Source organism: Spermophilus citellus (genome assembly GCF_964194105.1).
Source record: "Spermophilus citellus genome assembly, chromosome: 3".
NCBI lineage: Eukaryota > Metazoa > Chordata > Mammalia > Rodentia > Sciuridae > Spermophilus > Spermophilus citellus.
In genome coordinates, this window is record NC_138184.1 from 178994831 (window position 1) to 179019984 (window position 25154).

General features: G+C 37.3%; 1 protein-coding gene across 2 annotated transcripts in view; it reads left to right on the top strand.

Annotated features, from left to right (window-relative positions):
- GRM8 (glutamate metabotropic receptor 8) overlaps positions 1–25154 on the top strand; it is a 765391-nt gene that overhangs the window by 349780 nt on the left and 390457 nt on the right. For both annotated transcript variants that reach the window (XM_081288466.1, XM_081288467.1), the window contains 3 exons: positions 11054–11189; positions 12018–12172; positions 13315–13452. In XM_081288466.1, coding sequence (XP_081144592.1) covers positions 11054–11189; positions 12018–12172; positions 13315–13452 — 429 coding nt within the window. The remainder of the gene's footprint in view (positions 1–11053; positions 11190–12017; positions 12173–13314; positions 13453–25154) is intronic.

Sequence of the window (25154 nt, forward strand, 5' to 3'; positions counted from 1 at the left end):
TACTTATCTGCATATTGAGTTGTTCATTGAAAGCTCCTAAAAAATAGGGGCTGTGTCTTCTTATTCATTTTGTAACTTCAGATTCCAGCAGAGTACTCGGCATGGAGTAAGAACATGCTCTGTGAGTAATGGCAGTCATGACTGGGTTTATGGGGAAAAGCAGCCTGCAGGATACTTTTTTGGGAGGATAGTAGTGAATGAAATTTCTACACAACCTGAACCAGACCTAAAAGCATTTTTTCTAAACTATTTAGCCTTCATGGTATAAAATTCTGGAATTCACATTTTGATTTTACTACATTTCCTGTTGATTCTCTATTTAATTATGTATTATTGTATCCTTAAATCAAGATTTTTAAGATTTGAAGAGACTTAATGACCAAGGAGACAATTATTGAGAGATAATTACAAAGTACAGGGAATATAGTTAGCTATAAGAATTAGGTCCACGGGATCTCATTTGATTCCTTACTAACTCTGTGATCTTGAGGAGAGTTACTTCAATGCAAAAAAATCTATATATATAAAAATGTCTGTCCTACTTGTCCATTAGCCATTAGCACTGGGGCATTACACTGAAATAAGATACAAAAACATTGTGAACTAGCATTTTCTATCCAAATATGTTGTTATTTTCTGCTTATTCTAAAACTGGGTATTTATTAAGTAAAAAGTAGTAGAGTTAATTTCACTTGTGTTGGAGAGGGGTGTTTTGCACTCATACTACTAATTGTACACTAATTTGAATAAAACCTTGTCCAAACTTTATTTTAGCAAGGTTCCTTTAAAGAATGCAAATGTAAGAACTATTCACTCTTCTCTTTTTGTAGTATTTGAACTCAAGAAATTAGATACAGAATTGTACTTTTTAACCTGTTTATATCACATACACATAGATCAAGTTCTGCTGTGAAAAATAGTCTTGATGTTACCTAGAAAAACACTTCAAGGTACTTGTATTGCTTGAAAGACTAGATTTTTCAAGTGCTTTTGGGGCCCTTTTTTTCCCCCTCTGGCATTCACTTCTTAGGTCAGTACTTAGATTGGTCATGGAGTGAGCCTTGCTCTAACAGATTATTGGGCTAAAATAATAATGATCTTTCTGCTCTCATTTCTTCCTTCTTGGGATTGAGAATACCAGTTCCTTTTGTTTTGTTTTGTATTGTTATTTTGGCACCAGGGATTGAACCTAGGGATGCTTAACCACTGAACCACATCCCCAGCCCTTTTAAATATTTTATATAGAGACAGGGTCTCCCTAAATTGCTAAGTGCCTTGCTAATCTACTGAGGCTGACCTTGAACTCTCAATCCTCCTGCCTCAGGCTACTGAGTTGCTGGGATTACAGGCGTGTGCCACTGCACCTGGCTTACCAGTTCCTTTTGAGTATCTGTTGAAATGCTACTTTGAACAAAGACCACGGATTGAAAGCCAGTACCTAGACCATAGTAGAATAAGATATTACTTGGTACTGAATATGGTATTACTTAGTACTCAGGGTTTGCAAACTCTGATGACTGCTGTTAAGATAATAGAGTGGCTTATCTGCATTAGGCATTAGAAATGACTTTATGTTCTACACACACATAACATAGCTTCAGGATGCTTTGCCTTTTCCTGAATGATGGTGATATTAAGGTTGGGTATGCTTATCTCTTTATTATATCATTACACGATATCACGAAGGAGGAGCTTCTCATTTATTTATTTATTATCACATATCCAATGAATACCCCTAGGTCAAGCTTCACTGGACACTAGAGATAAGCTGAGATGTGAACTCTGAAGTCAGGAGCCTTTTGTAAGTTGTTCACTGATGTCACCCCTTTTATAAAAGTTTATTTTGTGTCATAACTGCACACACCAAAAAACATGTCAAATAATTGGAGAAGGATAAATATGATGAATGAATCTCCTCCCTTCTCCCTGACCGTGTTGATGTAATTCTGTGGTGGATCCTATACTGAATTACTGATTCTGGAATGGGTTTAATTTAAAGTTCAATACTTTTTTTTAAAGTCCAAAATGGATGAGAAATTTAAACAAGACGCACTTTGATCTAGCACTGTCTTTGTCATAATAATTTTTCCAAGCAATGCACTGGAAAGTATGAATTTTCTTTTCTCTCAGAGTCTGTTCCTATTGGGCATTTGAGCGTGTAGAGGGCATTTGAGATCTTCCTGTCCTATTATTGATCTGAGTGTCTGGGAACCAACTTCAAAAATGTCAAAAACAGAGAAAACAAAATAAGAATCTTAAAACACTTTTCAAAAGTCATTGATATAAATGCAAATGTATAACACATTAATGAAATTTATTTAAACCTAGTGAAGCCCTTCTTGTTGCTTTGATCTCACAGACATTCCACTTGGTGCCCAGTTCTCTAGATAATTCTGCATTGGGTAGTCTGTTCTCTTATCTCCTATCTTTCTACTCTTGTTCTCTTTTCTCATCTCATTCTTTCCACAGGCCATTTCTCATCTTATTCTCTCTTTTCTTGGTTTCTTCTTCTATATTTCTTGCTTTCTTTCTTTCCCTGAATCTTTCCCACCTCCTGTGCCCATGTCTCTCCAGACATTTCTAGTTCATAGGAGTGGGAAGAGGCAGCATCTCAGAAATCCAGGTTCAGCCTGTGGACATGCATTTCCCTTGTGGCTGTAGACCTTCTGCAGCAAACTCAACATCCCCACTGACCAGAAATTCTAGCAAGAGCTATCATCCCATGTACATCTGGGGAATGAAATTTGAGTGCTCCTAACTTAATGATGTAGGTGAATAAAAATTGGTCAAAGGGAGTTACTGTTGCTCAATTTTAATTTTAAATAAGTTACAATTAATGTATTTTATGAGGGGAAAAAAAACATTGAGTGCTTTCTAACTTCTTTGCAATAACCCATTTGGGCAGCATCCATTAATTTTCAGATGAGTTACGGAGGTACAAGGAAGTCACATAACTTATGCAGTGTCACAGAGCTAGTAAAAGAAGGGTCAGGATTTGGAGCCAAGATGTTTGACCCCAAAGAAGAGAGCTGTAACCATGTACCACTCTGTTCCTCTGAGCAGACCTTTGGCTCTGTGATGAGCTTCTGCTCTTAGAGAGCCCATGGTGAACCCTGCCCCTGTGAGCTGGAACCATCCAATCTACCTTCAGAGCACCAGCATCTCTCTGAGAGTAGCCCAGAGGCAGGCAGTATGGAGGCCCTCTGTGCCAGTGCTTTCCATAGTGGATTGTCCCTATTAGCAGAAGGTGTGGGTGATGGTAGGGATGCAGCCTCTCTGCAGAAGGAGTTTCATTCCCCCATTGCACTTCTTCTCAGAGTCCCTTTAAGGGTCTGTGTGGCATTTGATAGAAGAAAAACCATAAAATGTTTGAGATGGAGAGTGAAGAGAGAAAATAAACACAGATTCTAAGTGTGATTTCCCTCCTTTAATCCATGTTGGTAAAGATAACACTTTTTCTTTACAGTGATGTGCAAGATAAATCTTCTCTTTCGCAAAGTGTACTTTGAGCTGACAAACACACGGTTTCATCATACTGTGCATTTTCCTGCTAAGTCCCAGTTGTGCATCACATGAGGAGGTGAAAATATTGTTACAGGAAGTGTGATTACACTTATTTGAACCGTAGAATAAATTTCACCCAACTATCACTAAAGGACCAATTATATTAGGTCAAATTGCTATTTTACTTATGTCTCCAGAAAAATGAAAAGAAATGATGCCAAGGGTATTTAGGGTGGAGAGTTCATGTGCTTCTATTATCTTTAAAAAAAAAAGCTAAACCTGGTTATTTTGTTTTGCACATTGCTGTCATCTGAAGGTATGTTCATAAAAATAAACTAAATAATAGTTTTTATTAGATCAAAATGGTCAATTATAGGCAATGTCTTATGGCTAGCCTAAAATTTTATCTAAGCATTTTTAACCAATAGTCTAATTATTATTTTTAACAATTGGTAAAATGGTAATTTTGTTTGCATATTTGTTTGTGTACTAAAACCAAAAAGTCTGTCACGTAGATCAAATGACTTACACAAAGACTTGATCAGATTTATGTAAGACTTAATTTGATAGAAATCATGAAGCAATTTGAAATACTGATAATTGTCATGTTATTTTTCTAAAAATGTATTTGATATTCTACACATAGTTTTGTGAGTGATTTCTTCCTAATAAGTTAATCCTCGATTTCCATCACAGTTGGAACTTTGTGCTGTGGCATTGTTCCTTATTTTATTTTTCCTCCTACAACATTATTAACTGAGATTTTTGTCTTAAAAATAAACAACTGAAACGCAGTTCTTTATCCTTTTAGACTGTTTTAACAAAACTTCTCTATGAAGTACCAAGGAGTTTTAAGGTCTTGGTTCCCTTCTCTGCTGGATATAATTCCAGTTTTGTGCTGTTTGTGGAGATTGCTTTTCTTTGTGTAGTAGGTCTTCTTGGAAGAAGTGTTTTCATGTTAAATAATAAGATTCTATTATTTACTAGGCTTATGTTATCACCTCAGAGATACAGTATCTTCATTTCTGTATAAATTTCAATTTGTATGTATGGTGATTCCCCCCTTCAAGATCCCCAGTGAGTTACCTGATTTCCCTGCTTCTTGGACTGTTGTAGGCAGACAGCCTATAACTCTCAAACCCCTGAGGGATTGCCCTGGCTGTGAAGATCTGCCTTGCCCACATTACCTTCCCCTCCTCCAGGATGGCCCACATCCAATGACTGACTGTATTGATCAGGGTTCTCCAGAGAAATGGATCAAATGTGTGTGTGTGTGTGTGTGTGTGTGTGTGTGTGTGTGTTGTATGTGTATACATGCATATATATACATACACACACACACACACACACACACACACACACACACACACACTTGGATTTTTGGAATAGGAATTGAGGGATCAGGAAGAAAATGTTGGTAACTTTTCCATTCTCTCACCTTGAAATTGCCCTACTCAAATATAATCATTTTATTTATTGATGTAGATAAATGAGCAAGTATCACTTTTCAGAATTTAGGATATTTGATAGTATTACACAAAGAATAGTGAAGGGTTCATGGATGGGTTTTTTTAAAATCCCATATTTTGGGTCTGAACATTAATGTGGGCAATGATGCTTATCTGGCTAAATTTATTATTATTAACACTGATAATAATGTGCCACATCTGTACAGAAACTCTATCATTTTTAGTGAGATCCTCACAACATCCCTGGAAAATTATGAACTTTTTCATAGAGATAAAACTGAGAAAGCAGAGATTTGTTCAAGGTCAACTGAGGACCTACCTTCGATTCCTTTAACAACAAATCTCCTTTCTTCCCCACTCTACTGTGTCCCTGCACTAGCAGATCAGTATGTACAAAACTTCCATTTCCCGGGCCAGAGATACCAGACCACTCACCGATGAGCCTGAACTTTCTAAAGAGGTAAAAACTCTGAATTAGCATTGTTTGCAAATTTGCCCTTGTAGCATCAGTAAGAACAAATTATAATGCCACCCCACAGATGAATAAACTAAGGCCTGGGTAGGATTCTTACTCATGGCATCCTGATAAAACTATTTTGGGAGGCAGAGTCCATTTTATGGTAATTTCCTTTGAATCATTATGGTCCACAATTTCTTTTTAATTACATTCATTTTTAAACACATATGCAACCAATTGTTTCTCAACTGAGAGTTCTGTGAAAGCCAGACTGTCTCTCGTTTCTACTTCTCTCTCCCAGTAGTGCCTGTCTCAAGTCTTGCATTTATTCATTCAACAAATATTTATTGAAGTATCTATGTACCAAGCATGGTATTAGGTATGGGGCTGGCATGATAGTCAATGTGAAAGACAAGTTTCAGTAGTTATGGAGTTCTAATCGAGGAAGAGAGAAGGAAAAGATAATAAAATGAACAATATACTTATTGAGCTTGCTGTGGTATAAAAGTGAAGTCGAAGACAAGGGGCCTCAGTAAAGTCTTCTGAGGACATGCATTTACAGAAATGATTAGAAAGTTTTGAAGTTAGACTGGATGTATGCTGGAGAATTTGTAGTTCTATAACCTGCATGAGTCATAAGCATTTTAATTAAGTTCTTAATACTTAATAGAAATACTGTATTTATGTATCTGTCAATTAGATTTATATGGGACAACCTACTGGGTTTTTCAAATGAGTCTTTAAATTTGCTTTATAATATTCATCAATCATTTGTTGCCACTTAACCATTAAGTTACGGGTACAATCAGATATGAATGGGCTACGTGATGGGAAAAGTCTAGACTTAGAATCAGATAGCTCTGACTTAGAATAGACTGTGAATCCAATAGCTCCCGCCAGTGGTTGAGACCATCTTTCTCCTCATGAGAAAGATGGTGACAGTACCAAACTTTACATTGCTGTCATTAGACACAGCAGTGGTACAGGGGAGGATGGGACTGGAAAAAAGCCAGGATTTGTGTTGTAGAGCAGACAAAGTATTCAGTTCAACAAATGATCTTTAATTATTGTTAATAATCAAAAGGAGAAAAATTGCACAGTCTCCAAGCCTCCAAGGAAACCATGCAACAAATTCTGGAAAACGACCAATTATAAATTCCTTCATACAAAATTTTTTCCTAAGTGCTAAGCTATAAAAACAGCTCCCCTCACCCTCCGCCCCAGAACTGGCCACACCTTCAGAATAGTAAAGTCAGTGTCTCTTGAATTATTCACAGTCAGTAATCTTTCAGAGTGAGATATGCAGATATGGATGCAATATACAAATTGCCCCTTTGATGAAGGGCAACTTCTCTTTCTCCTACCCATCCCAGGAAATTAAATCATGATAGAGTTTCTTTATTAGATAGAAATGTATCTTTGATTATGACTAAATGTGTGGCTGAATTTCACTGTATTTTTAAAACAAATTCTAACAGTATATAATATGACTCCTTATTTGTATTAAGTCATGGGACTATTTTGAGGGATATCTTGTCTGTCATTTATTACTGGATTTCTGTGGATCTTACCCTGTTATTTTGCGTTGTTATCTAATTTAACACTCTGGTCTGACCCTTCTTATGCGCACGTATTGTCCTTCAGTTATCTGCCTGGGACTGGTGATCTTTTGAATGCCTGTAGCTTCTGAAACACAGTAGACCAGAGTGCTTGTGAATGGATTAACTGCCTGGCTTTTGACTGATATAAAGATAGAAAGCGTGAATGAGTTGCAGGGATAAAGAAAGTACCCTAATCTACAAACTCCAATCGCTTGAGAAGTAATCAGTCTAAACCCAATAAAATATCCATAAGGCACCCAACAGCCGCAGGTTCACTGTAATTATTTGTTCAGCTGATATAAATTAATTGTGCAGTGTCCTTTTTCAGGAAAATACAAACCGACCAGTCTAACAAATATAAGGTGAAGAAAATGAATGGAAAACAGTGAAATGGATTTAGACTAAGTATAAATTCAATCTAACTAATTCAGCTTTCTGCAAACAAAAAATGGCCAATAAATAGGTCCTTAGTGAATAAATCAATCAGTGAGTTCAGACAAAACTACAGGTCTGGATTGCCTGTTTGCCTCATCTAAAATAGTCATAATAAAATTTTTCCAATTTTCATTTCTTCTGGCTCTGGAGTCAGAATAGCCATAGAATGATACTCAGGATATCATATGTCTTTAATGCGGCACTTCAGTAAATATGGCAATTTAATTAAAAGGGAAATCATACTTTGAAACAGCTATTGTTCTTTAGAGAACACTAAAGTTTTGGTGTTGCATTTCTGCAGTTACTGTTTCCACTCACCCTATTTGTGTGTGGATTTTTACAGTCACATGATGTATCAGATTTCCCTTTTCTTCCCCTTATCTCCATTCCCATTTTTCCAGTTTGCTCTTCCATAGGTACTTCCATAGGTATGACCTGTCTTGAATCAAAGTGCTGCTTTTCTCCTCTGTGTACCATTCATCTTCCATATACCATTCATCCTGTTTGTTTAATGATGTCATCACATAACTGGTCACAAAGGCCAAATACTTGGAGTCATACTTGGTAGTTTCTCATTGCTTCACTACTTACATCAAAGCAATTCAAAACCCATTGATTCTAAGTCAGGAATTGTCCCTGAGCTCCATCTGCTCCTCTCCGGCTCCAGTAGCCAGGGTTGCCTGTCACCATTGCCCCTCTACCTAATCTAATCACCTCCTCATTGCCTCCTGCTCTTTTCACTTTGGGTTTCCATTTACATCAGCAGTCTTCATTCATTTTTCTGCCATGAAATGCAATGTTCATATATGATGTTCTTATAGGGGCTACTCCAGGGTTGAGCTAGAGTAACAGTCAGTGAGGAAGTGACACACTTCACTCGTGCGATTCCAGAGACTCACAGAGCCACGCATACTTTGGCCTCTGTCTTCTTTTTACCTTTTTCTTATACTTCTCTCCTCTCCACTCATTAATTCTGCTGGCTCTAACTTTCTTTCCTGACCTTTCCAATTCTGTTCTCTACCATTCTTCCATCCTTTCGACCTCAGCTAAATTATATCACTTTTGGGTAACTTCCTGAATATTCTTCAATCTAAATTAAGTTTCCTTGCTTCTTCTTATTGGGCTTTTCTTAATTCATAATCATGTAATAATTGTTACAGTTTTGTTTTCAGTAAGCCTGATTTACACAATATTTCTAAACTTTATGAAGGTAGAAACCATGTCCATTTTATTCACCACTGCATGCACAGCTCTCATGCAGTCCCAGGCAGATACTGGATACTCAATAAATACTTACTGAAGGAATGAATTAATCATCCCAACTATTAATGGTATGCTAGTTCACTACAGCATGGCTCAATCTGTGGGTTATGAGCAATTCCTATGCCTAAAGAGCATTTTGTAAGTAAGAGTAGTTCCATTATAGGAATACATTTGAATGCTCTCAAACTTATTTTAAGAAATAAGCTTTTTGTAATGTAGCACTGGAAGTCATATATTACTGCCATATACATTAAGTCTGATCATGCACACTGGGGATCCAATGTCAGCTGCCAGACTCTTCTTGTATATAGCCAACTCAGTTTCTCCCTAAAGCATGAAGTCCAGTATGTAATTCTCTTGCTTATGACCTTTTAATAGTTTGTCTCTCTCTCTCTCTCTCTCTCTCTCTCTCTCTCTCTCTCTCTGGTACTAAAGATTGAACTCAGGGACACTCAACTGCTGAGCCACACCCCAGCCCTATTTTTTGTATTTTATTTAGAGACAGGGTCTCACTGAGTTGCTTAGAGCCTTGTTTTTGCTGAGGCTGGCTTTGAACTCAAAATCCTCCTGCTTCAGCCTCCCTAGCCGCTGGGATTACAGGTTTGCACCACCAAGCCTGGCTTAATAGGTTATTATTGTTTTTAAAATAAAGCCTAAATTATTTAATGTCTTAGTTCATTCAGGACACTGTAACAAATGATCATGGAGTGGGTGGCATATAACAATAGGAATTTATCTCTCCTGGTTCTGGAGGCTGGAAGTCCATAATTAGGTGCCAGCGTGGTTGGATTCTGATAGAGATTTGTTTTCTTGTTCATAGAGAGCTGCCTTTTTGCTGTGTCCTCACATGCCAGCCAGTGCAAGGGAGCTTTCTGGGCTCTTTTTGATCAGGGAACCAATCCCATTCATGAGGATTTTACTCTTATGACCCAATTCCCTCCCAGTCACAGTGAAGATTAAGTTTCAACATATGAATATTCAATCTATAGCATCTGGCATGACTAAAAAGTCATTCTTAATCTGGAGCTGATTATTCTTTCTAACCTCAACTCCAGCCAGTTTCTACCACAGGTTGTAATCAGGTTTTTGCCTACCTTGGGCTCTACCATGAGTGTCCTGTTTTTATATGGATGTGTGTTTCCTTTTTTAAATCTAGCTTATTCAGACATTTTTTGTAATTCCTCTGGTGTTCCCATTGCATAGCATACTCTGTTAATTCTATGCTTTACCACATATCCAAGATTACTTATGAAACACTTATCTCCCAGACTGGATGGCATCTCCTGGTCTGGACTGGACTGGACTGTTCCAGTGTTAAGTCCAATTCATTGTGTAATGGCATTCAGCAATGTTGGGTGGCTAAATATATTGTCAATTGTTTGGAAGTAAAAATGTCTTTGCCCACTGAAACAATGCTATAAATGGTGATTTAATTCTTGACTGATTAAAAAAAAAATCCTGTTTAAACCATAATGCAGTAGAAACCTATGCTAGTATTGCTTTCTTTTCTAATATCAGAGTATGCTTTCTCTCTGTTCCATGGTAGTTGGAGAAACCTCTTTCCCTCTGAGGAAGGAGGAAGAGAGGTCTTCAAAAGTTTTCTCTTTGGCTTCTCATTGCCTTAGAAAAAAGACCCAAAGAAAAGTTCCTTCTTTTTCTTCCCTTCCTTTTCTCTCTTCCTCTTTCTCTCTTCCTTCCTCCCTCCCTTTCTTTCAGTTTGGATGGGATCTCTGCCACTTTGATTCTCTGGTGTTGTCTCTGGTGTTGGCAGACAAGATGCCACTTGTCTGTGTCTCAGAGAGCCTTGGAGACTAGTTGTCTCATAACACTGATGCATGAGAATCTTGCTGCAATACTATTAGCAATAAAATGAAATTAACTTTCAGTGAGGTCTACTAATAAAGAAAAGTAGCAAAAGGACCTTGATACTTAATAGGGGTCTCACCTATAAAACATACTCAGACTTTTTATTAATTCAGTCACCTGTCCTTTGACTTTCTGTTGAGTAAACGTAAACAACCCTCTCCCTTCCACTCCTTGACTCTTATCATGCATCATAAACACCTTGGTTTTCTTATTTACATCCACAAAATAATGTTTACATTTGGAGAAAAAACTCAAATTCATATATGATTAAGTAATTAATACTCCTTATTTGATGCACATATTATAATACAAGCATAATTACTTTTAATAGGTAAATGACTTGTGTTTTGAGAAACAGCATCTTATACTGAATCATATGCTTTTATAAAGTAGTTGGCATCATTAAGGTTTAATTAAACACACACTCTTTCTGAATTACCTCTTTTTTTCCCCATTAGGTGGTGTTTGCATTGCTCAGTCACAGAAAATTCCACGTGAACCAAGACCTGGAGAATTTGAAAAAATTATCAAACGCCTGCTAGAAACACCTAATGCTCGAGCAGTGATTATGTTTGCCAATGAGGATGACATCAGGTGCTGGTTACTTTTCTTTTGTATGAAGAATCAGATTTATGCTCCATATTTTTTTCATATTTGGATTTGGGGATGCCATATTTTATGTTCAGTGTCAAAACTGGGATTTCACAGGAATTGTCAAGTTCTCTTTTAATTACAGGCTGCCTCATGCTACAGACAACAAGCTTCTAGTTTCTACATCTTAAATTCCCATAGAGTAAAGTCTGGAACTGAATGAGATGAGATAAATAAGGATGATAAGAGCAATGGGAATGGGGTTGAAGATAAGGCTAATTAACACATGTGCTGGAGTTAAAGTCTCTGCTATATTTTCTTTAGGAGATGATAAGACTCACACAATTAGAATGATTGACTAATTGTTTAACATTGACCTCCTGAGCGTATTTAGCTTCATCAGACTGGTTTTCTTAACTTTCTGTTGCTATTTCTGCATACGACAGATTGGGTAGTTTATAAAGAAAAGAGGTTTATTTAGCTCTTGGTTCTGGAAGTCTAAGAGAATGACACAAGCATCTGTGTGAAATCTGGTGTGGGCCTTCCTGTTGGGTCATAACATGGGGGAGGCCATTATGTAGCAAGACAGAGAAGCTTCTTGCTTGACTCTCTCTTCTTTTCCTTATAAATCCCATAATGCCATCTTACGAGCCATACCATCATGACCTCATATAACCCTGATTACCTCCCACAAACCCTACCTTCAAATCATTAGCTTCCAATACCTGAAATTTGGGGGACACATTCAAACTATAATACTAGTCTTGTAATCTTCATAATTGTAGTGTTTCTTGATAAAAGTGGTATATTTATTTCCTTGTATTCCTACAGGAGGATATTGGAAGCGGCCAAAAAATTAAACCAAAGTGGGCATTTTCTGTGGATTGGCTCAGATAGCTGGGGATCCAAAATAGCACCTGTTTATCAGCAGGAGGAGATCGCAGAAGGGGCTGTGACAATTTTGCCCAAAAGAGCATCAATTGATGGTAAGGATGCACCACAGAGCATTCCTTTTATTCCAATTGAATCAAAACACAAAGACAAAGCAGAGCATTAGAATACAGTGAAATGTGCCCATTATTGATGACTCTGAGTAGAATGTTTAGCTCTTAGAGCAGAATTGTCGATACAGTAGCTTCACAGTTACTGGAGCCGTTAGATTGGTTTCTAATGGATAACATTAACTACTAGGTATTTTTCTTCGAACAAAACAGTACCCATTATATTTTATTTTTTCTCTTCTTTTTTTTTTAAGAAGCAGAACCAGTTATCCTTAGATGATTCCATGCTAGTGATTACACTTTTAAGTTTGCATATTTTCATGGGAATATATGAGGGTTATAGTATGTTGAGGGAAAGTGTTTGATTCATTAAAAGAAAAAAAAGATACAAATTGCTAGTTAGACTCTATGGATAAATAAATCCAACAGGAATGATTTTGAGCATCCTTGAAATAGAGTCTGTCTCCCAAATATCTTTCCAAATGGCCTTGATGACTGTGACTAAAATTCCTACTGTTATCATGATCCTTGGGAGGGAAGCATTATTTACAGGTGGTCTGCCTTCCGTGAGGTGGTCACCTGACCAAACTAACACTTCAGCACACTTTCCTGTGACTCCATAAGATCCCATTAGCACTGATTGCTTTACTCAATTGACTGAACATGGACCATGTAGGAGAGAGATATTTTGAAATGGGTAGAGACATAGGAAACTCTGGAACATTGATCCATGCTAGGAGAGGGTGAGGAGAGAGGAGAAAGAATTTTAAAAGTCTGAGTTGGGTCTGGAACATTCATGATCCTGCACTCGGCCACTGGTTGTGGCCCCAGGAAATGTAGAGTAGTGGGAGAGGTGATAAGGATGACAACAGCAGCAGGCTTTCCTGTTGTACTGATCCTTGGATCCAGGTGCTAAGGGTAGGGATGAAAATACTGCCCACTGATCCTCCTTGGCCTTTGCCATAGGGAATCCTTTACATCTGGGCTACTAGCTCTCCCTTATGTGTTATATTCAGATAAAAATTTTTCATGCATCAATCCCAATCTAATTTATTTAAACATCCTGATAGTATCTAGTTTTGATTTGGAAAGAATATTAAAAACATATCTTTTTTTCTTTCAAACAGGATTTGATCGATATTTTAGAAGCCGGACACTTGCCAATAATCGAAGAAATGTGTGGTTTGCAGAATTTTGGGAGGAGAATTTTGGATGCAAGTTAGGATCCCACGGAAAAAGGAACAGTCATATAAAGAAATGCACAGGTAGCCTCTTCAATATTTTACTCAGTGCATTTGTTTTAGCATTACCTGGAGAATGAAATTTTTTTCTAGTATGAATGATGAAGAGAGTGTCTTCTGCTCCCTTGTGCCCTCTCATAATCGTTTCCCAGCAAAGCAGAGTGTGAGCTGGTGGTTCAGCTCAGATTTTCTTACTGGTTCTCACTGTCATCAACAAGTGTTTACTGAACATACTCCACATGTGCAGCTCTGGGGTATTTCAGTTCTATTTGAGTAGCATTATTAAGTGTTGACTTTGGGGAAAGCACTCTGTTAGGTTTGATGGGCTATAAACACATAAATAAGATGTGGTATTGCTCTCTAGGAGTTCAAAATGTAGTGAGGATGATGGACCATAAGTTGCTATAGGACAGTGGTTTCCACTGTTTTTATCCACACCCCCTATGATGTAAGGCTGTTATTTTCTATCCAAGCATAGCAGCAATCCTAGAGCAGCTATGAAATTTTGATACTTTAATTTTCTATTGCTCCTGCTTAAAAATAATAATGACACTGTCCATTTTTAATGTTACAATGAAACTGTATTTATTTGCAGAGAACATGATTGTGTACATAGAAAGGAACTATGAGATTTTAAGAATTACTTAGCAATCAGAAGTAAATTTAGCCAGGTTATGGATGTGAGATTAATGTAAACATCCATCTATATGTGTTAGAACTTAACACATTGAAAATGATAAAGAATATTATTTATAGTAGGATAAAAAAGCATGAAACTAAAGGGAAAATTGTAACAAAGAAGCGTATTTCAATCTGCTTTTTTCACTGCTACAACGTAAAGGACTGACAAGAACAATTAAAGGAGGAAGTTTATTTTGGGGGCTCGTGATTTCAGAGATCTTAGTCGACAGATATCACGCCACTAGGAACCCATCTTCTCCCCACCCTACCTGCTCAGAGTTACCATCTAGTGTGGATTAACACATTGATTGGATTAAGGTTCTCATAACCCAGTCAGTTCACCTCTAAGCTTTCTTGCATTGTCTCACGCATGAGCTTTTGGGGGACACCTCACATCTAAACCATAGCAACACATAAATTCTCTACACAAAAAACTGCAAAACTTGAACATGTGTTTTATTAAACCATTCTCTCCTTCACCTCGCCACTCTCCTGCATGTTTTGATATGTCCATTTTCTCTACCTCACTCCCTTTAGAAATAGCTGTTCAAATGAAAGAGGTCATAGCTAAATGCTAGAGGAGACATGTAATCAGAGAGAAGATGAAGATGTGAAAATTGGTGTCACACAGAGAAGGAATCTGACTTCAGGCTTCCTGTGTGCCAGGTTCTGTTCAGGGGTAGAGGTGAGTGAAGAGAAACAAGTTTTGTGCTCATGGGGATTGTGTTTGAATGTGAGGAGACAGACACTAAATATGTAAACATGTACACTTCCAGATGCTGAGATGTGCTTAGGAGAAATAAAATAAACATGAAAAGGGACTAGATAGAACTGGAAGAGAGGGTGGTATCATTTTCTGCACTCCAAAGGTGGTCTAAGAGGTGACAGTTGAGTCCTTGTTACCATGTGAAGACATGAGAGCAGCACATTCCAGGATCCAGAGCCTGAAGGAGTCTCGTGTTCAAAGAAAAGTGATAAAACAGTTCTGAAAGCTAGAGTGAGTCCTGATTGAAAGGGAGATTAATGACAGGTAAAGCTAAAGAAATAGGTCATGAATGGTCTTGAAGGCTTTTTGTTTGTTTGTTTTCCCTAGAAGTTCTAGAGTTAAGGTGTTTGGGCTTTATCCTACCTGTAAGAAAGAATAACTTGGGGCTTTTCATCCAGAGAAATACTCAGATACCTGAGCAATATATAAATATCTCAAAAATAATTTTAAGAAGCTGTTTCTGGCAGAAGTGTGAGGAAGATTTGGGGGGTGGGAAGGAGCAGGTCAGGAAGGACTCATCCAGGAGTCCTGCAATGGGTGATCTCTGCCCAGGAGAGTGGGTGTGGGATAGGACACCCAGAATATATGCTCTAGTAGGTGATCTTTATGGTACATCGTGGGTGATCAGCCCTGGGGTGGGAATGGTAAGTGTTGGTGGTTCTGAACATTAGACTTCTATCAGGGAAGTCTAGAAAAATGGTGATGTGATTAGTTAGCAGAGAAAACAGCTGAATGAATTGTAGATGTTTGGAAACTGGCTTGAATTTAGTTCTCCCTGTGGAACTGCCCAGCAGGTGGCAGCAGAAAGTCTGGGACCTTACAGAGAGTTCACTAAAAATTCAAATTAGGGAGTCATAAGCAAGAAGTTTGGAGATTAGAGATGAAAACAGAGATGTCATTTTCATAGGAGACTGAGAAAAGGCGGGGAATGATGGCAGAAGCCTCAAAGGAAGGAGTCAGGAAAAACAAAAAACAAAACTAAACAAAACAGAATAGTGGGGCTGGGGAGGATGATATTACCTCTAAAGGATGGAATTTGGTGAGGGAAAAGATACATGCAAATATATACTTAACCAGAGGGAAGATTCCATGATCAAATGCTAAATTTGGACTTGGGTATTAAGGAAGTTCAAAAAACATATAAATGTAAATTCAAGTGGTAAAATCCAAAGCTTTGTGGAAGAGGTATTTGATAATAAGAAGGATGTGGGAAAATACATCCAAGTTGAAGAAGAAAGTGTGTCTGCAGGTCACAGGCATGGAGGTGTGCAAACACCAAAGAGGTCCAGATGTTGGAGAAGAGGATGAAAACTAGGGAATAATGGAACATAAAGAGAGGTGAGTTGGTAGAAGATTTGGGATGAGAGTTTACCAAAGAGGAACATGTATTTTTCATTGAGATATATTTTTACACGGTGCTTCTGAGTTCTGACTAGTATTGTTTGGCCCCTACAAGTTCAAATGCTGCAGTTTACACTGTAGTAATGAAACCATACCAGATCATGAAGTGGATGAACTACCATGTATATGTATGAATGAACTCATATATGTGTATATGTAACTGTAGGAAGTTAGCTATAAACAATCACCTAACTTTTTAATAGACTATTTGCAGAATAATCAGTTTCTTCAAACTGATATTTTCCAAGAAAATGAGGTATATAACTATACCAGTAGCATCTACAAATGGCATTGACTGGATATTTATTTAAGGTGTAAATACTGAACTGGTTGTTGTAGGATTCGGACTTGGTGGCAGGTCCACGTTAGATTCCTTTGATTTATTTGGGTGCTGCTGTAATTGTAACAATTTGTCCAATTAGAACTGTTTCCAGTGCAATGAAAATGGTGTTTGCAGCAAGTGCTAAAGCAAAGGCACCCTTAGGGAACTGGGTCAGTAAACAGATTTTCATGCAAATTCCATTGTGGAAGAGCCCAAAATAACTTGTTTCTGGGTGGAAAACAAAGGAATAATGGGAAATTCTAACAATTTCTCCTCCTCCTCCTAGTCCTCCTCATTGTCCTCCTCCTCTTCCTCCTCCTCCTCCTCCTCCTCCTCCTCCTAGTCATCCTCCTTCTCCTCCTCCTCCTTCTCCTTCTCATTCTCTTCTTCTTCTTTTAAGAAACACACTTAACTTTCATCTCTGTTTGGGGGAAGGAGGGAAAGTGATCTAGCATGTTGGTGGTTAAACATACACACTTAAGAGAAAAAATAGGCTATTTATTAGAAGAGGTGTCCTGAGGTTGATATAATTGTTAATTTATCTGGAAAAGTCCGTGCTTAACCACTTATACTCAGGAAAAGGCGCTCTCTGGGAACAAGATGTCTACAAGGCCCTTTTCCTCTGCATTTGGAACATCATTTATAGTTTTATTTGTTGAGTAGGATTTTACATTAGGCCATTGTAATCTGTGATTGTACTTATTTGCTTCCACTGGGGGCAATGCTGGCAGTATATTTACATGGATAAGAGAGTGCTTCCCAGCAGGGTAGGGCTTCTGTCTTATTAATTTTCGGGAGACAGAACATCATCAAGCAGTGAGGAGCATCCTCTTCCTAACATTAATTCCGTTCAGACAGTTTTCTAAGATGACTTCCCCCCTAGAATCTCAGGAAAGCTTTCAGAAAGATGTGATTGTAGTGCTAACTTTTGATATGCTGGCCAAATTCCAAGTGAGGTAATTCCTACCATCCACTTAGCTATTTATGTAGTTATTATTGCTTCTGAGAGCTGCTGAGTTCTGAAAGCTACCAGGACTTAATCCTTCTTAAAATTCTCTTTGTCTTTCTCAAGAAGAGAAAATGGGCTCTTTTGTACTTGTTATCTGTGGTGGGGGTTTTGTTTCATAGATGTTTATCTGACCTATCCCTCCCTCCTCATCCCTCATTCTACCCTCAGCTTTAATGCCTCTCCATTCCCCAGAACTGACATCCCCAGGATGCCTTGCATTCACACATTTTTCAAACACCTGTTTCCCCCACAGGCCTCTGCCTCAGCTCCTCTTGCGCTGTCCCCTCCTTTTATTTAAAATTTATTTTTCCCTCCTCCTTCCTGTTTTTTTTTTCTCATGGTCCCTTATCTGACATTGTTTTGTCCAGCAAGATTCTTGTTGGTAGTGGAGAGTTTTTCTTCAGAGGTGTCACTTGACTCTTATTGTTAATCACATTTCTTGTCTTCTCTAATAGCAGCAGCTAGAGAATATTGCAGGGATCTGAGTATGTGATCTGAGTGTGAGCTCCCTCTGGGCTCACACCAGGTCTCTACCTTCCTTTCTCTGCCATGAATTGTAAAAAGCTCTGCCCTTATCCAAACATCACCCCACCCCCACAAACCCAATCAGTCCCACATATGACCTTAGAACCTCCATTTGTTTTTGCCAGTTCAGCACATTGCCTGGCACAGGGCAAGCTGTTTAAATGAATCAACAAGTGATTCATTTATCATCCAATCACTTGTTGATTCATTTAAACAGCTTGCCCTGTGCCAGGCAATGTGCTGAAACTATAGAGACAAACAACAGGCCCCCTTTGCTCTCAAGGAGCTCACAAAGATGTACACACTGTCTTATTGAAATTGAATTGTTTTCCTGATCCATTGGGTTTTCATCCTCAGCCAGGAGGCTGGGGCACTGCAGCTTAGCCTGTATATAGCTGACACTCAGATAGTAAATGGTGGTGAGCATATGCTACATGAAATGGCCTATTGATTCTTATTTATGATGATAGAAATAGTGGTAATGGAAAAAGCAATGCACAAATATGTTTCTTCCCTCAAACAAGCGATTTTGTCAGTGAACCAAATAGCAGGCTCAATAATTAGCTCCTAGAAAGGCCTGTCAGTTTATTTTCTAGTGCCAGAGTAACTAGATAACTTTTCAGGTATAACTATCTCTCAGCAGACCTCTGTTTGCTTTGGAAAGCTGTGAAAGGTAGAGCTTGTCTCCCATTTACCCAGGACTCATGGCAACCCTTGAATGAATTGAAAAATGGGGATAGATTTCCACAATTTGATTTGGTGATTCAGAAAGAAAGGAAATCAAGATAATCTTCCCTAAATTAAAATATGTTCTGGCATTCCATTTATCTCCTTGCCTAGAGTAAAACTGTTGGGGGAATTGTCTTTATATTAGCACTATGAGGTAGTCATTGGGCCCACATGCTCCTGATCTTGGCAAATAAAATAGCAACAAAACAAAACAAAACAAAACAAAAAACAAAACAAAACAAACAAACAAACAAAAAAAAAAACCCACCCCAGAATGACTTATTTATGCCATTTCTGGGATTCCATTTTGAATTTCAGTAGGTGCATCTGAGATGACAAAACAGGCATTGATTTCAGGCACACTAGATTTAGAGCTGGGATGTAAAATCAAAATCATTCTCTAATCTTCTAGATGAAGAAACTAGAAACCAGAGAAGTGAATTATTGGGGGAAAAAAAGGCACTATTAGTCTCAGAGATGCAACTAGAATCCTGGTTCCTTTGATCTGAATTCATCCTTGACATTTATATCCTCAATTTATTTTTATCATTTACATATTTCGGAATTTTTGTCACCTAGTTTAAAAGTAATTTTTTATTTGCTCTTTATGCTGCTTTATATAGGACACAATGTGTTGCAAGATTTGAAAAGCACCAGCTATAAAGCAAAACAAAAACAACATATTGGTTGGTAGTTAACCTAATCCTACAGAAAATAGAAAATATTTTAATGTTCTTCATATTGATTTTCAATTATATATGTGTTTTTTGCTAGTGAGCTTGGAACAGCATAAACTTTTAATTCATTTATGGGTAGATGTAGGACTACATTAAGGAAAAAAATAGAGAAGCTATCAACTTTAAGCTTCTAAGCTCTTAGTGGCACTGAATTACAGCGATTCACTTTGCTAAATTTTAGTTAGTTCACTCATTTATTCAATACCTTAAAGAAAAAAAATCCCATCTTATTTTAAAATACAGTTTGGCAAAATCTATAATGTATAACAGCATTTCTAAAACTTCAGTGAACACACAAATCACCCAGGTACCTTGTCAAAATGCAGATTTTTATTTTGTTGGTCTGGGTAAAGCATTCCATATTTCTGACCAGTTCCTAGGTTACCTGGATATCAATGAATATCAATGAACTTTAGACAACACTTTCAATAAAAAGGGATTTGAGAGTTAGCTTACAGTGATAGCAATAACACCTGAAACTTAATTAGCAGAATAAATATTCACCTGTGCTAAGGATTACTAATAAATTCAAGGTGTCTTACATAGGATCATCTAAATAAGACTTTAAATATAAGTCATCAAATGTAAAACTCTGCAATCAGTAGCCTGTGTTTTATATACTATTTTCAATAAGTATTTAGATCAGTAAAGTGCGCAGACATAGTAATTTGTGCTGGTGTATATGCATTGTGTGTGTAAGTGTTTTCTCATTAGGAAATTTTGAAGTGGGAAGCTTAGTTACTAAATTTAAAGAAATGTACACAGATGCACCTGTATCTCCAAAATTTGCAAAGTAGATTGCAAAGTTTGTCAGGTCAAGAACCAAAAATATTCTGAAAACTTAAGAAACTGTACTTTCAGTCATAAATACACATAGATTAAATGAGTTAGAGGCCTATAAAGATCATTTAGCTCAATTCTTCGTTTTGCAGAAGAATAAATTGAGTCCCATTTGGCCTAGGTGAGTTGTCTAAAGCCTTCAGCCATCTGAAGGTGATGGTAGAACTGAAATCTGATTTGATGTTTGAGTGTTTCCTTGTTCTTTCTTGCTTGGAAGACCCTCCCCAGCATGAGGCTGAGTACTAACTTGTTCCACTCTTTACCTGGCATAGTGGCCCGAATGGCTCCTAATGGCCATCCAAGATTGTTTTTCCTCCTTGTGAATCTCCTTGACTGCTAAGGGGGTCATATTGATGCCCTTAGTGTAGGAACACTGGTCTTGCTACAATTGAGGAAGCAATAGAGTAAGCATCAAGGTTACACAAACTTTCACATTTCTCAGATATAACTTAAAATAGAAAAATACCCATCTTTCAGAATAAAAAAAGTGAATTTAGAAATCTTGAAATTCCTTTCTGCAAAGCCCACAGTAGACTCTGGCATTAGCATGGTTGAGTGGGAGTTGACTGTACTTGGATGATCTCTGGAATATTACACTGAAGGTCTCAGAAATGGAAGAGAACATAGGCAACCACATGCCAGTTAGGCATTTCTCAGAATCAGTTATTTGAATAAACAAAACAAAACAACATAGTGAGGCTCAGACCAGTGAGGATTACAGAAGGTATTAGAAAAGAACAGAAATTTAAAAATTGTCTTTCTGTCAGTGGTTCAACTATGAATCGATTTATTAAAACCAAGCCAAAGCAAACACATGAAAAGAGAATGTAAAGTTGATTCAATATTAGGATAATTTGATGTGTCTCCCTCCCCCCATGAAGTACAAAGCAGATAAATACAAGGTGCTAATCATTTATACTACACAATAAGTACTTATTTTTAGTATTTTTAAACCCCAGTGAAATGAGGCAATCCCATAGATACTATGATGAACTAAAAGAATTACTTCAAACTCTTAGAAACATATCTAAACAAAAGAATTCTCTGGTTGAACAAAGAATTAGATATATTAAGTTCAAGGATACCAAAAATAAAGTATGATCTCAGTTTAGTAAGACTAATTGAGAAAACCTACTAGAGTGTCTTGATTAGTTTTTGGTTACTTATGACATTTGTTAAATTCTATATTGCACTAAACATCTCCTCTCAAGGAGAGTATGCTTTATGAAGGCAACATTTAGAGAAATGAAGCAATTAGTCCATAGATTTCTAGTAGGCAGGGCTGTTTCTTCAGAACTTTGTATATGCTTAGCATTATGTCTTAAATTAATTGGTTAATAATGATGGCCAAATAGTCCTCCTGCTCTATCTACATTACAGTTTTGTAGATCAGGTGTGTGGGACCTAATTTGGCAGGTATTTGGTAAGTATTTTATTTGTTGGAAGGGCACAATTTTAAAAGAAATAAAAGCTCAATACAAACGATTATAAAAGGCTTTTATTGTAATTTAAGAAGAAAGTGGACCCTTATGGTAGTTTATCTGGAAAGTCCTTACCACATTGATATTATAGATGGAAATATGGTTTTAGAAACTCATATAGACTTATATTCTCAGGTCAGATTTTAATTGGAATGTTCAGTTTCACGATTACAAATGCCCTGACTTTGTAGTGTGTATTTTTTTAATTGCATTTATTTTATTTGAGAGGATAGCACTTTTTCCACACTGTCTCTAATGAAGTAACAGAATAATGAAAGGATGACTTTGGTAAACATCAGTTAAGAATGTGTTTGTTTATTCAACTTAAGCAAGTATTTTTTTTTAAATCTTGTTATCGCTCCTGTCCCCAAGAACATAAGTTTTATGAGGCAGAGATTTATTTTTTTCTTCACTGTTATCTAGTGCCTTGGGTGGTATTTGGCATAGATAGGTTTTCTTAAAATATTTGTGAAATGAATGAATGAATGAATTCAATTCATCCGATTTATTAACTACTTTTTTTGTCAAGCACTTTGTACTAGATGTAAGTGACATGTCGGTGAACAAAGCAGAAATAAATGGTTCTTACCCTCATGGGGCTTATAGTCTAATGGGTAAGATGAATCATTGAGCCAAGACTTTGCAAGTAAATGTGTTATGGAAGAATAGGAGCATATTGCAGGGAAAACTAATGTAGATGAAGGGAAAGGAGCGGTGCCATATAAGTCAAGATTAAAACATGAACAGAATTTAGAAAAAAAGCAAAAAGGTCATCAGTAGGATTACTATTTCAAGTAAAGAAAAGAACAAAGACCAGCAGACAAGAGAGAGGATAGCAGTCCAAGAAGCTGAACAAGTTCAATATGGCTGTAACTGAATGTAGATAGGGGAATAATAAGTAAGGATAGAACATGCAAGATTTTGCATGCCTCATGAGGGAGTTGAGATTTGTTTTGAAAGGCAATGAACAGGCACTAAAAGGTTTTAAGCAGATCAGTGACATAATCGGATTTTCATTTTGGAAAGATAATTCTGGCTGTAGTATGGAGAATATATTGGTAAGACATAACACTGGAGGAGAGTGACCTGGGTGATAATGTCTCATGGTTCCAGGATGGACAGAAGTAGATGGAATGAAAGACATTTTAAGAGATATGTTAGAACGTTTCAATTAATCAAGTGTTTAAGGAGATGACAAGTGAGGAATGACACCTTGATTTATGGACTGGGAATCTGGATCACTGAGAGAGCATTCCTGACATAATGGGTGATTGGGGAAGGGGTGGAGAAAGGAAGATAGAAAATTCTGTTTGGGATACACTGAATATGAGGAGTCTGTGAGAAACACAGTTTTGGATGTCTGGGAAGCAGTTAGTTGGTTATGAAGCTGAGAAAAAGAGATCTTTCTGTAGTTGGTCATCACTAGACTACAAATGGGAATATGTGAGACCCAGAAAGTCTGTAGAGAGCAAATTGAAGGGCCTCTGAGAGCCTCAGTGGACTCAATCTTGGGAATGTATTGAAGGAGAAAACCCTGGAATTCTGATTTCTCTGGTAATTTTCATCAGTATCCGTGGAGAGACAGGCTATGGTCCTATCTATAATCTACAACAATCTCCTCCTCCTTTCACCTACAGACTGATTGGTTTGAAGTTGGATGTTCGACCAACACTGGACCATCAGAGCCCCTATAAGGAATATTTACAACTGGAATGGGAGGAGTGAGATTACTCTTTCTTGGGGAAAGAGGAGTTAGTGGTTCGAAATTATGAGTTGTGAGGAGAAAACTGGCCTGGAAGAATAATGTTGATATGCAGGCAGAATAGAGAAGACAGACAGGGCTATGTGATCAAAACTTTAATTATGCCCTTCCTTGTAGGTATGTGAGGAATGTGAGATTGTTCAAGATCCTTCTAATTACATTTTCTTATCCTCAGCTAGCAACCTGGAGTCCAGACTAACACATAACAGTACTTGCCTCACAGGGCTTTGGGGAAGATTGAAGGAGATAATATGCATGGAGCTTATTGTCTGCTACATGGGGAATGCCATAGACACTCTTGCTTACTGATTCAATGGCAATTTACCTTTCCTCTAGAGTGTCTAATAGAACTTTCTGTGATGAGGAAAATTCTGTGTGTCTACATTATTGAATTGAGTAGCCACTAGCTACATGTGGCTGTTGATGACTTGAAATATGGCTAGTTCAAATAGAGAAACTAAATTTTAAGTTTTGTTTAATTGTAAGAACTTCACAGTTAAATGTAAATAGCCACATGTCTAGGCTCACAGACTTGTCAAACAATTTTGTTTCACCCAATGTGACACCCAGTATAACTCAGTTAATTATGATTGCTCTGGTCCAATGGTAGTGGTATGATCCTGCTTCCAAGTGTTGGATGATAGAGTAGTCGGTAAAACAGTTCTAGTCAATGAAGTAGATGGAAAGTCTTTCAGACCCTTTGGAAGGGGTGTATTTTTGTTCTTATGGACATTGTTACATCCGGAATTGATGACTGAACCTACAGTAGAGAAATCATGCTGAGCACAACACAATGGACAAGTAGAAGGAGACTCAGTCACTGCCGACATCTTTGAACCTCTGAATTAGCCAGCCTTGGAACACCCTCGCTGGGATGTCCTCCTATTCCCATTATGTAGGATGACAATAAGTCCTCTCAATTTTAAAGCCATTTTGCATTGTATTTTTCCATTATTTGCAGCTGAAAGCATCCTGACTAAAATGATTTATTAAAAATAAGTGGAAATGATTTATTTAACATGACATAAACATGGCTCATTTTAAGAAGATATGAGAAAAATTATAAATAAAATTGTTTATTTTTATACAAACACCATGCTTCTAAAAATGAATCCAAAGGTGAGTATTTGCAATACAAACTATATTAAATGGATTCAATTCTGATATCTCAAATTTGTCCTCCCAGTGAATATAAGATGTGTTTGATTTATTAAAATTAAAAAGATATACAGCTTGTCAGCAGTGTTTTACTGAGACACATTTCTATGTAAGTTGTGGAATTATAAAACACACGTATTAGAGAATATTCCTTAATTTATCAAGATAATTGACTCTTGGCTTTCCTTAAACAACATGCCCTTTATCCTACCAAAATATTTTACAGATTGTGGTAGTGTGTCACCACCCAGCTAGACAGTAATTCAGCTAAGCATTTTTCTTTGCAGTATAAGTGAAAACCTGTTTAAAGTGCTG